This window comes from Pseudoliparis swirei, chromosome 4 (assembly GCF_029220125.1).
Source record: "Pseudoliparis swirei isolate HS2019 ecotype Mariana Trench chromosome 4, NWPU_hadal_v1, whole genome shotgun sequence".
Classification (NCBI taxonomy): Eukaryota; Metazoa; Chordata; class Actinopteri; order Perciformes; family Liparidae; genus Pseudoliparis; species Pseudoliparis swirei.
Window position 1 is genome coordinate 7,049,967 of NC_079391.1, and position 11,577 is coordinate 7,061,543.

Genomic DNA, 11,577 nt, shown 5'->3' on the forward strand with positions numbered 1-11,577 from the left:
CACACACACACGCGCTCACAAAGAGGGATCAGTTGGGAGGAGTTTCTACTTTCTGATGTTTCCTTAAGACACAATTAGAGAATCTGCTGGCATAAATTATGTTTTAGGGGGAAATGTCGACTAGATGCTGATGAACGAGGGGGGGGGGTACTTTCCATCTCACCATGCCTTTCATTCACGCTTTGGCGGCGTAATCAGAAAATGTGTGCCACGTCATGGTGATGAATGACTGATAGTATATTGGCCTAATACAGAGAGGGAGAGAAAGAGCACCGGGGACCTCTGAAAGTCGGGATGAGTGTAAATAAAAGGCTTCAAGAGAGGGATTTTACGCCACATAGGAGCATTGTATGCCTGAGAAGGGGGCTGAAATCAACTGGTTAAATGAAATGAGCAGCTCGGATCCAGCGTCCTATAGCTAAACACACATACGGGTCTCTGGGAAGACGATGGCAGGCACGGATAATAGTGTTAAAGCTGAAGGTTAAAGGCCTTTCAATCAGCCTCGAGGGGTGTAAAGAGCACATCATAGACACGCAACCACATTAGACATCGGCGTCTCGTTTATATATGCATTGACCCTGAGGGAGCTGAGCGGGGTCATCAAACTTATGCAACGATAGAGGACAACATCAGCTCCGCGGCGCAGTGTGTGTATCCGCGCGGTGTGTGGACGCGATCCACCGAAGGTTGTCCGCGCGTATAAGATGAATTAATATGAATGAAAGCCTTGTTTGGGGACAGCAGCGCACCAGAGATGCTGTGCAGAGACACCAGCCTCAATTAGAGTTGTTAATTAAGCCCCCCCCCCTTCCCTCGTGTCCCTGTGTGTGCATGCTCAAACGTGTAAAACGTTAGAAGATGCTCTGTAATTTAGCTCTTCAGTGGACTTCGCTGCATCCCCTCACATAAAGAAATCATTCAACTCTCATTCAGCACATTTTGGCAGAATTTAACATCTGCACTTATTCACAGCAACAACAACAAAGCTCCCAACAACATCATGCCAACAAGTACGAATTCTTGCCCACATTTTTCTACAGATACACACAGTTATGCAAATTAGACAGTGAGTCCATGTGTGGAGGCAGTGTTATGTTCCCAGTAACCTATAGTATTCTTTTAGGGACTTATAGTGTGTCTATAATAGACCCCTGTCTATAATTGTTTTACATATTTTGGATTGTATGGAACTGTGATATTTTGTAATCTCACATAATGTATATAGATTACTGTTTATGCAACCGGCCACGCGCTCTCTCTCTCTCTCTCTCTCTCTCTCTCTCTCGCTCACTCTCTGGTGATGTATTATTGTGGGAGAGCAGGTGCTGCCGGCCCAATTACCATACAGCTGAAAGCACAAAGAAAAAGAAAAACGTTACTCCCTCTCTGCCCCCCCACCCCCACCCTCTCCTCATCCAACTCTCCCTCCTTCTCCTCACAAAGTCCCTTAATGACAGCCACGCGAGTGACACACCACCAAGTCTTTTTTATTGCCTCTATACCAAAGAGCAAGTAAGGGAAATACAGGGAGAGGCATGGGGGGAAAAGGTGTCGGTGTGTTGGCCTGCAGCCAGTGTGCGTATTTATTTTGGTGCGTCTTTGCGCACTACTTGGTTTAGATTGTTTGGCTTCAGAGTATTTGATCTGCATTAATAAATATAAATAAACTATAGATATAGTGATTGGAATTTTAGGAAGTCATCATCATGAACAAGTCATCATCGTTAACATGGAGAGTTGTGAGAGATGGGGTGATCTATACATCTATACACCTGTTTGTTCTTGGGATAAAGGGATGTGGTTCATTTACATTATGCCCTTCTTTTTTGGGGGGAAACAGCTCGAATTGATCAATCAAATAATCTTACTTTTTTTAAATACAGCATTAAATCTGTAGATCAGAGTAGCCTACCCGGATTTAATGTAATAACACATTAAGATAACACGTTCTAGAGTCGGACTAGGAGTTGACGTTGTAGGGCATGCATGCAACCAAGAAATAAAGATAAGGTAATAGGAACAAATCGACTTGTTTTGAGGGGTGTGAACATGTGAAAACCTCGGCAGGGGTAACACCATAGGAATGTGGCGGAGCAGATGGTCGTTGTAACGCAGTTGGGGCGGCTGGCAGCCGGCTGGCCATGCGGGGGGAACAAGCCAGCCAATCTTTTAGCATATCACCCCCCCCCCCCCAAAAAAAAGGGGTCCATACGAGCAGCCACCGTCAGACTGCGCTGCTGCTGCTGCGTATAAATCACTTGATGCGGAGATGTGGAGGATTTCGTGCAGAGGTTAAAAGAATTGGTCGAGAATGTAAATGATTCCTGTGTGTTTTCGTGGTGGAGGAGGGAGGCATCAGGGGAAGCGAGGGGTTGTTGCACATTTAACAGCTCACTAGCCATTTGGTCTGTCCCTCTGAGAGAAAAGAGGGGAGGGGAGGGAGGGGGGAGGGAGGGAGGGGGGGCGCGCGGTGGCGGTGGTGGTGGTGGTGGTGGGGCGGGTTTCGAAAAAGTTGTGTGGTGCACCCCCTCCTCTCTCTTTGTGATGGCCCCGGGGCGGACTTGTGGTGGTGGTGGAGGGAGGGGAAGAAGAGGAGCAGAGGGGCTCATTTGCATCTTATTACCCTTCGCCTGCTGGCTCCGTATAAAACCCTGTGCAGGGCAGGAGACTCATCAGACACACGCACTGCTATTCCGAGAGAGAGGCACAGAGACGAAGACTTCTAGCATCAGCATATCATTATTTATCAAGTGGGGAAATAAACACGGCCGTCAAGATCTGCCTCTTCTCTTCCAAACGCTTGACTGGAATTAACTCTCTTGTGTTTCCATCGGGGATTTCATTCACGCTTCTCCAGGGGGATCCTTCTGCTGAGGATTACTTTTCACTGTAAAACTTTTTGTGTGTGTGTTCCTCTCTTGTCAAAAACTCGTATGGAAAAAATAGAAGGGGCATAAGATAGACGCACCAGAGGGAAAAGTTTCACCTCATCTTCACTCCTGCGCGTCAAGAGTTCACCTTGACTGTGACATAACGGAGAGACTTTAACAACAACAAAACTTCTCCCATGATTGTTTGAGTCGGTCTACACGGACCTGGGGAGCTTTCACTGCTTGTTGAAGGGCTGTCAACACAATGGGGCGCCTGTTTCTGCTCCTGGTTGTCACTCTCTCCCTACTCACCTGCCAGGTAGGTTCAATAAGAGTGCATGGTGATATTAAAGGCTATTTTTTTAAACGCACGTATGTGTTTGCATACTTTTATTGCTTTAAAAAAAAGTTTTAAAATACTTTGTAGCCTACTTAACTTTTCTCAAACATCATGAAGTGACCTGTTTCAAACACACTGGGCTGATTCTGTGTTTTTGTAGGTGTTGTGCTCCGGTGTGTTTGAGCTGAAGCTGCAGGAGTTCCTCAACAAGAAAGGGATACCGGGGAACTCGAACTGCTGCCCCGGGGGCTCTGCTCATCCGCAGGGCCACAACCAGCAGTGTGAGTGCAAGACTTTCTTTCGGGTTTGTCTGAAGCACTACCAGACGAACGTCTCCCCGGAGCCTCCCTGCACCTACGGCGGGGCTGTGACTCCCGTCCTCGGCTCCAACTCCTTCCAGGTGCCGGAGACCAACGCGGACAGCTTCACCAACCCAATCCGCTTCCTCTTCGGCTTCACGTGGCCGGTAAGTGTTCATAAACATCTTATGAGGAACATGATGTGCAATAAGGCATTTCTTCACCAATGATGTACCACCACAACCTTTCCGCCAAGATTGTTGAAAACATATTTTAGAAAATGTAAACCGCATTTATAATGTGCTGTTTTCTTTTGGTGCATATTATTTGTGTCATGTGCTCTTTGATTATGATTGATGTCACATGTTTACGTAGTAATGGTAACTATTAAGACTGTAAAGTCTTACTCCATTGGGACATATTAGCTTTGAAGAGTGCAAAACGCAACAGATGCTCACAAACTCAACACTTGTGAGGGTCTTTGTCAGCGCTGTGTGAGAGGGGCTATTGTAGTATTTCTGTGCTCTTTGGTAGGATAACACGGGGAGGGGAGGAGGGCGAGTGTGTGTGTGTGTGTGTGTGTGTGTGTGTGTGTCTGTGAGAAGAGGAGGGGGGTGTCACCAAACGCTCCTCTCCTCCGACCAGGCGTGGTGGGAAATTTAACATCCTCTGAGTTGGCACATCATTGGCAGCACAGCGTGAAATTCCGTCTCGTTTGGTTTTACGGCGGTGTCAGAGTGTGATAGTGGCAGGGGTGTGAAAAAAAAAGAGCAGGTAGTAGCTCCTATTAGGACCCTAATCAACACGGGAATTAGACTGTGAAGTTTATTGGGAGGCCTCCTAATGGCCCTCTGCTGCTCTGCGGAGGGAGGGAGGCCTCCAGGCCGAGCAGCTGTTGACTCTCTCTCTTTCTCTCTCCTCAGGGGACGTTTTCACTGATCATTGAAGCTCTGCACACTGACTCCCTGGACGACCTGGCAACAGGTGGGTGACAGCCAGAAAAGGCAGCAGTGTAACTCAAAGACAGGCCAGAAGGCGAATGGTGGCTTTCTTTTCTTTCACAGTTGCATGTTTTTCATTTAGCGCTCAGTCATTAGTGCTAAACAGGGCGACACACAGTTAAATGAATGTTTTAGAGCAATTTGCTGACAGTTATCAACAGCAAATTATATACACTTCTGTCATACATATATTTATGTTACCTAAGGGCATATAAACCTTTTTGATAATAAATTAATTAGATTTAAAGACACTTATTTTTTAAATGTATTTAACATCATACGATTAAAGACCATCACAGTTTTTGCAGATGCCAGTTGAGATTTTCCACGACAGATATTAACTTAATGTGATCTTAATGTCATGCTCTTCTCACTAATGATGACTAACTGACCTTAACATGGGAGTGTGTGTCTGTGATCGTGAAGATAGTGAAAAATCTAACAGTGACCGGGCGTAATCTTACACTCTATTTCTAAATGAGAATGAACAATTCACATTTTAAATATTTTAAATTTAAATGTATTCAGGCAGCAGCATCCACCGCCTTACTGTCTTGGAAAAATAAAACAAAAGCATTGTCATCCTGGCCCAAATATATAAGATATGTGACTATCTTTCTATAAAAGGCCAAACAAAGAAATATACATTATACAAAGAATACAGATATCTATCTATAAGTATCCTCACTTGACAATGACAAGGCGTCACCTCCCGTGTGCCCCTGTTCTGCATCATGCGTTATGAACATATGACCGATAACAAGCATGCGTTGTTGACTTTTGCAGACAACCCGGAGCGTCTGATCAGCAGGGTCACCACCCAGCGTCACCTCACCGTGGGAGACGAGTGGTTCAAGGATCTGCAGACCTCCGGCAGAACCGAGCTGCGTTACTCCTACCGCTTCCTGTGCGACGAGCACTACTACGGCGACGGCTGCTCGGTCTTCTGCCGGCCCAGAGACGATGCCTTCGGGCACTTCACCTGCGGCGATCGCGGGGAGATCATATGCAACTCTGGCTGGAAGGGACATTACTGCACTGAATGTAAGTGTGTTTGCTTTATTAATCCGCCCCAATACACACACGGAATAAACACCACATGCTTTTTACTAGTTATGGCTCAGAGCGCTGAAGATTGAGCTATACATGAACACTTATGAGGGAAATCTTCTGAAAAGCAATTTTCAAAGTTAATCACTTGTTGAGGGACTTTTTTTCACCTCCTAATGCCGTGTGCAACAGGCGTCAGTTCGTTATCCCATAGCACCAGAGGCCTCAATTCTAATGAGCCGCAGTGGCTCCTCAGTAATTCACACGCCGCGTGCCTTCCATTAGACCACTGGGGCCTCCTCACCCCCAAACCTCCTCCCCGATTGGCCAAGTGGGGGTCCTGTATTGTTGCTGCTCGGGCTGGTGATTGGCCGAGCGGGGTTGTGTATTGTTGTGGAGGGGGCAGCTGCTCGGTGAGAGGAGACAATGGAGCAGCTGTCTGGTGGTTAGCTCCACACAGACCAGCTGGCCCTGGAGGGAGGAGGAGGGGAGGGAGGAGAGACGGGAGGAGTGGAGGAGGGAAAGGATGAATTTGGAAGAGGAGTGGAGGAAGAGGAGAGGAGGAGAAAAGAGGGGATAGGCCGATTGAAGACGACGGGAGGAGGATCAGAAATAAGAGGGTGGAAAGGGGGGAGAAGAGGAGAGGGGCCAAGGGTGAGAAAAGGGACTTCTGACCCACAGTCAAGGGGAGAAAGGAGGCTTTGTGTGGGATGCTTTTGTGTTGGAGAGAACCCATGTTAAAGGAGAGGGCTTGTTGGCTGGTTCCAAAGTTGCCTGAACACTGTAGAAGCTAAAAAGTAAGATTTTCATTACATTTCAGGATGGTCAGGAATGACCTGATGACCTTCACGGTGTTATCTTTTCCCACTTAAGCGGCTAAGTTTTGTCCAGTGTGTCTTTAACAACCAAACATGAGCCACTGGGTTTATGAGGCCTCAATGACAAACAGGCAGACAGGTGAGCAGGTGAACTAATTGTTGAGACACAGGCCAACCGACAGGCTGAAAGACCGACAAACAGATAAGGAGGTCGAGGCGCCGGCCAGACAGGCAGCTGTTTGAAAAGGCCCTCTGTGAATGGGAGACTGGCGGAGGGCAAACACTGGATTTCCCATGATTCACCCGTCACGATCTGTTTTCTCTCGGCAGCAATCTGTCTTCCCGGTTGTGATGAAGAACACGGCTTTTGTGAAAAACCAGGAGAGTGCAAGTAAGTCACGCTGACAATGAAAATGTATTTTGAGCATCTGGCAGTTGATTAGACAGATCGTGAATAGATAGATCTATTGTTATTAACCATCGTTCATCATGTTTGTGTTCCCAGGTGTAGAGTGGGCTTCAGTGGTCGTTACTGTGACGACTGCATCCGTTACCCAGGCTGCCTCCATGGCACCTGCCAACAGCCCTGGCAATGTAACTGCCAGGAGGGATGGGGTGGGCTCTTCTGCAACCAGGGTGAGTTCACCAAGAGATTTACGACTCTGCTCTTTTTCTTTCTTCTTCTTTTTTTGGCTGTATTATTTATGAATGTCGCTCCTTGTTGATGTTTCCAGATCTGAACTACTGTACACACCACAAGCCCTGTCTTAATGGAGCCACCTGTACCAACACTGGCCAGGGTAGCTACACTTGTACCTGTCTGCCTGGATACACGGGGTCCGGTTGTGAGATCGAGGTCAACGAATGTTCTGGAAGCCCCTGTCGCAACGGAGGCAGCTGCACTGTGAGTACCAATCAAGAGACGTCATGGATAAAAAACAAGTATGTTCACTGAGTCAAGCATGTGTGTAACCACCATTTCCATTGTTTCCATTAAAGGACAACGACAACGGCTATAAGTGCACCTGCCCACCTGGTTTCTATGGCAACAACTGCGAGTTAAGCGCCAATACCTGTGCAGATGGGCCTTGCTTCAATGGCGGGCGTTGCGCCGACAACCCTGAAGGAGGCTACTTCTGCCAGTGCCCGATGGGATACGCCGGCTTCAATTGCGAGAAGAAAATCGACCACTGCTCCTCCGACCCCTGTTTGAACGGTGCGTTGTTGTCCCCCCCCCCCCCCGTGTTTCACGTCACAATCGAACATCAAGCCTCGTTTTAAAGAATCTCGGGACTAATCCGAGCTCTTTTGCTTCAATCCCTCTCCCCGCTGCAGGCGCCGGATGTGTGGATCTGGTGAACTCGTACCTCTGTCAGTGTCCTGATGGGTTTTCAGGTCCCGTCTGTGAGGACAGCAGCAGCATCTCTGGATACTGTCCGTCCTTCCCGTGTCAGAACGGTGGGACGTGTCAGGAGGAAGCGCACGGCTACACGTGTAACTGCCCTCCAGGTACGAGAGCACACGACCAGTCTTGATCATGTTCACATTAATATGATTGTTTTTATGAAGCTCCGTCACGTCTTTGTTCGAGACTTTGTTTTATTTAATTTTTATTTTTATTTTTTTTATTCAGTCAATCAAATCAAATACAATGCAATATTATCCTATAAAAAAAATACAAAAGAGAGAGACTGAAAAGGTATAGGTAGAAGCAAAAAAATGCTTATAAATTCCTATCCTAAATTGAAATCAAAATAAATCAGAAAATTTATATAAAATAAAGAAAAAAATAAAACAACAAAAAACAACAATAAACAAGATAAAAAACAAAATATATTTATATATACTACCACATACATCTTCCATATTAATCCGTTTTTAATTACATTTATAACTCTCAAGGATTTTTTTATAAATAATTCCCTTAAAAAACTAAAAGGAGTTCACCATTCTTACTTCTATTTCAACATTATTCCATAATTTGACTCCTACAACAGAAATACATCTTCTTTTAATCCCTTTTTTAGCCTTTTGTACCGTGAACTTGCAAACATCTCTCAAATCATATTTACACTCATGTATTGAAAATAAACTTTGTACACAGTCTGGCAGTGACTCTTAATCTCTGCTTCTTCTTTAGGGTATACAGGTGAAAACTGCAGCTCCCCCATCTCCCGCTGCCATCACAACCCCTGCCACAACGGAGCCACCTGCCACGAGCGCGGCGGTCGCTACGTGTGCGCCTGCGTGCCCGGCTACGGGGGCCACAACTGCCAGTTCCTCTTACCGGAAGTACCGAGGGGTCAGCCGGTGGTGGACGGACCGGATCGGCGATACTCTTCTGCGGGAAATGAAAATACTGAAGGCGAGGAGGGCGACGACAGCGGATTCCCCTGGACCGCCGTGTGCGCCGGCGTCTTCCTCGTCCTCGTGGTTCTGATCGGCTGCTCGGTGCTGGTGGTCTACGTTCGGGTCAAGCTGCAGGAGAGGCACCGTCGCCACGGCGACAGCGTCAACAGCGACAGCCGCGAGACCATGAACAACCTGACGACCACCAACAATTGTCTCCGCGGTGACAAGGACCTGGGCACGATGATGACGGCGTCCGTTAAAAACACCAACAAGAAGGTGGATTACCATTCGGACCTCGACGGGTCACCGGGGGCTCCGAGTGGAATCGGTGGTGGGCTTACCGGGTCAGAGAAGAGCGGCTTTAAGACCCGCTACCCCAGTGTGGAGTACAACCTGGTGCATGAGCTCCGGCCTGAGGAGCTGTCGCCGCGTAAAGAAGAGGAGCGCGATGAGCCGGAGGTTAAATGCGAAATGTTCGATGAGTCCGACTCGGAGGAAAGATACAGGAAGAGACCAATCAGGTACATGCAGAATACACACTTACATGGGTGGACCGCTGGGGCGTTTGTTATTGTGCCTGCATTAGATAGATAGATAGATAGATATATACTTTATTAATCCCCAAGGGGAAATTTGTCGTCACAGTAGCAGCACCAATAAACTAAACACACAAGAATACAAAATAAAATATAAAAAAACAGGGATGAAAGATATAGGAGTATACAAAGTAAAATATAAAATAAAATATATATGTATATATATAACATATATGCATACACAATACACAATACTAACAATACAATTAAACCGCATCGATAAGAGCGCGCGTGTTGTGTGAAGGACGGCGTTTCTGAACCTGTTTGTCCTCTTCTTCGTCCCGCAGTGACGCATCAGAAATGAAACGGGTAGACGAGTCACCGAGCTGCAGCGAAGCAAAGCATCAGTCGTCCAGCGAGTTGAACTATCGCGCAGCGGGTGATCTGAAGTACCAGTCAACCGGCGACGTCAAATACCAGTCAACCAGTGGAGTTGAATACCACAGCTCCAGTGACAGCAGGCACCACTGTGCCAACGGCACCAAATACCAGTCCGTCTACGTCATGTCGGACCAGAAAGATGAATGTATCATTGCTACAGAGGTGAGTAGACAACAATAGAATAACCTGCCCGGAAAACATACAGATTCATTGTAACTTCAGAAAACATGTAAAAACACACTCAAAACCGACTTTTCTTCTCTCTGTATTCCAGGTATGATACCCAGTCCAGACCAGATCAGACCAGTTTCCTGTGGTTGATGGCGGTCCACACACACCAGCCCTGAGCAGTAGAGCTCAGCTTGTCTCCGGGAGGTTTTACTCCTGCTGTTTGCTGCTGTTCCCGGGGATTTACCTGAGGACTTTGAGCTAAGGTGCTACTGAGCCATCATGGAGTCAGTGACGACTTGGCAAGAGCTTCGTACTACAGTAGTACTACGGGCGAATACTTGACATTTTTGGAGCTGCGATGGATGTCTAACGCTGACTCGGTGCTACGGATGAAGCGACAGAAGACAGCGCTCGCCCTCAGAAACAGTGGAAGATGCGCTGCTCGTCCCAGGATGAACTGTGGAGCATTGACTTGGATGTTGACCCATGATATTGTAGTACCGTGGAGTACTGGTTGAATGAACAGTGTAGTACCTTTTGGAGTACTGAGAAGTGTTTGAAGTACGGTTGTAGTACTGTTATGTGCTGTGTTTTTCTTTTTACGATGCAGTGTAAAAGCTGTTGAGGATATTGGACGGTTCATGTTCTGTGCAGTGCTGCAGAGCAAAGGATGAAGGACTACGAGCGGCGCCTGTACTTCGCTGGTACTGCAGCGGTCGCTGCTGCATGTCTATGTATTGTTAATTAATTTAAATCTCAATTGGAGCCTTTGCCTGACGAAACAGGAGTAAAAACAGCGTCTGCATCTTTAGCTTTGCAGCACTGACAGAGACGGTGTTGGCTGAGCTGGTTCTCAGCAGGAAGGAGAGAACTGAAGACTCCAGTAGTGACTGCAGATGATCCAACAGGGATCCTGTTGGGCCATACTGGCCCCCTGACCCCTGAAGGTTGTGATACACAGGGCAATGTTTCGGACAGGGCAACCTAGGAACACAACAATCAGAACAAGAGAACGAACGATGAAACAAACAAACAAAGTGTATTTATACAATTACATCCTTTTTACTTCTTCTTTTCCCGCAATTTATTCACAAAAGCAAAAGTGTATTTATACAATTACATCCTTTTCTCTTCTTCTTTTCCCGCAATTTATTCGCAAAAGTACCGAAAATAAGTTGCTCCCTAAATCTCCTCCAACGATGCTGTTGTGTTTCCAAGCAAGCCGAGCTATCAAGGACTCGTCTTAACTGCCAAGACCTCATTGCACTATGGAGGTGCGCGTGTGTGTGTTTGTGTCTGTGTGTGTGTGTGTGCAGAAGAGGAGGTGATACCTGTGTGTGGTGTCCAATGTATGCACTGCCCACTCCCACTCCCGTCACTCCCAGTCTTCCACTATTAGCCAATTAAAGGACACCATCACTCCGCCTGTCGTTGGTTAAGATCATTTGCTTTTATTTGATATCTAAAGATGTATTCTTTTAATTTAATAATGTAATTATTGTGTTCCACCTTGTTGTGAATTTTTTTTGTTAAACATGTTATAATTTAAGTTGGATTGTTTTTATTTGGCAGATAATGTATGTATGTAAGAATGTATGTATGCATGTATGTGTTAGGCACTTGAGACCCCTGTGACTGTGTTGTATTTAAGAGAAACGTCGTGTGTACAGAGCCTGTCATTTTTATTACTGGAAAG

The 11,577-nt window shown here is 46.5% G+C and overlaps 1 protein-coding gene across 1 annotated transcript in view; it reads left to right on the forward strand.

Moving 5' to 3' along the window:
- Positions 1-2,724: 2,724 nt before the first annotated feature.
- The window catches only part of dld (deltaD), an 8,895-nt gene continuing 42 nt past the window's right edge, over positions 2,725-11,577 (forward strand). Inside the window, exons 1-12 of the mRNA XM_056412756.1 lie at positions 2,725-3,192; positions 3,374-3,679; positions 4,436-4,496; positions 5,300-5,557; positions 6,712-6,772; positions 6,887-7,017; positions 7,116-7,285; positions 7,381-7,597; positions 7,717-7,890; positions 8,522-9,254; positions 9,617-9,872; positions 9,985-11,577. The exon at positions 9,985-11,577 is cut by the window's right edge and continues 42 nt beyond it. Of these exons, the coding sequence (XP_056268731.1) occupies positions 3,139-3,192; positions 3,374-3,679; positions 4,436-4,496; positions 5,300-5,557; positions 6,712-6,772; positions 6,887-7,017; positions 7,116-7,285; positions 7,381-7,597; positions 7,717-7,890; positions 8,522-9,254; positions 9,617-9,872; positions 9,985-9,990 (2,427 nt within the window). The 5' untranslated portion in view covers positions 2,725-3,138 and the 3' untranslated portion in view covers positions 9,991-11,577. The remainder of the gene's footprint in view (positions 3,193-3,373; positions 3,680-4,435; positions 4,497-5,299; positions 5,558-6,711; positions 6,773-6,886; positions 7,018-7,115; positions 7,286-7,380; positions 7,598-7,716; positions 7,891-8,521; positions 9,255-9,616; positions 9,873-9,984) is intronic.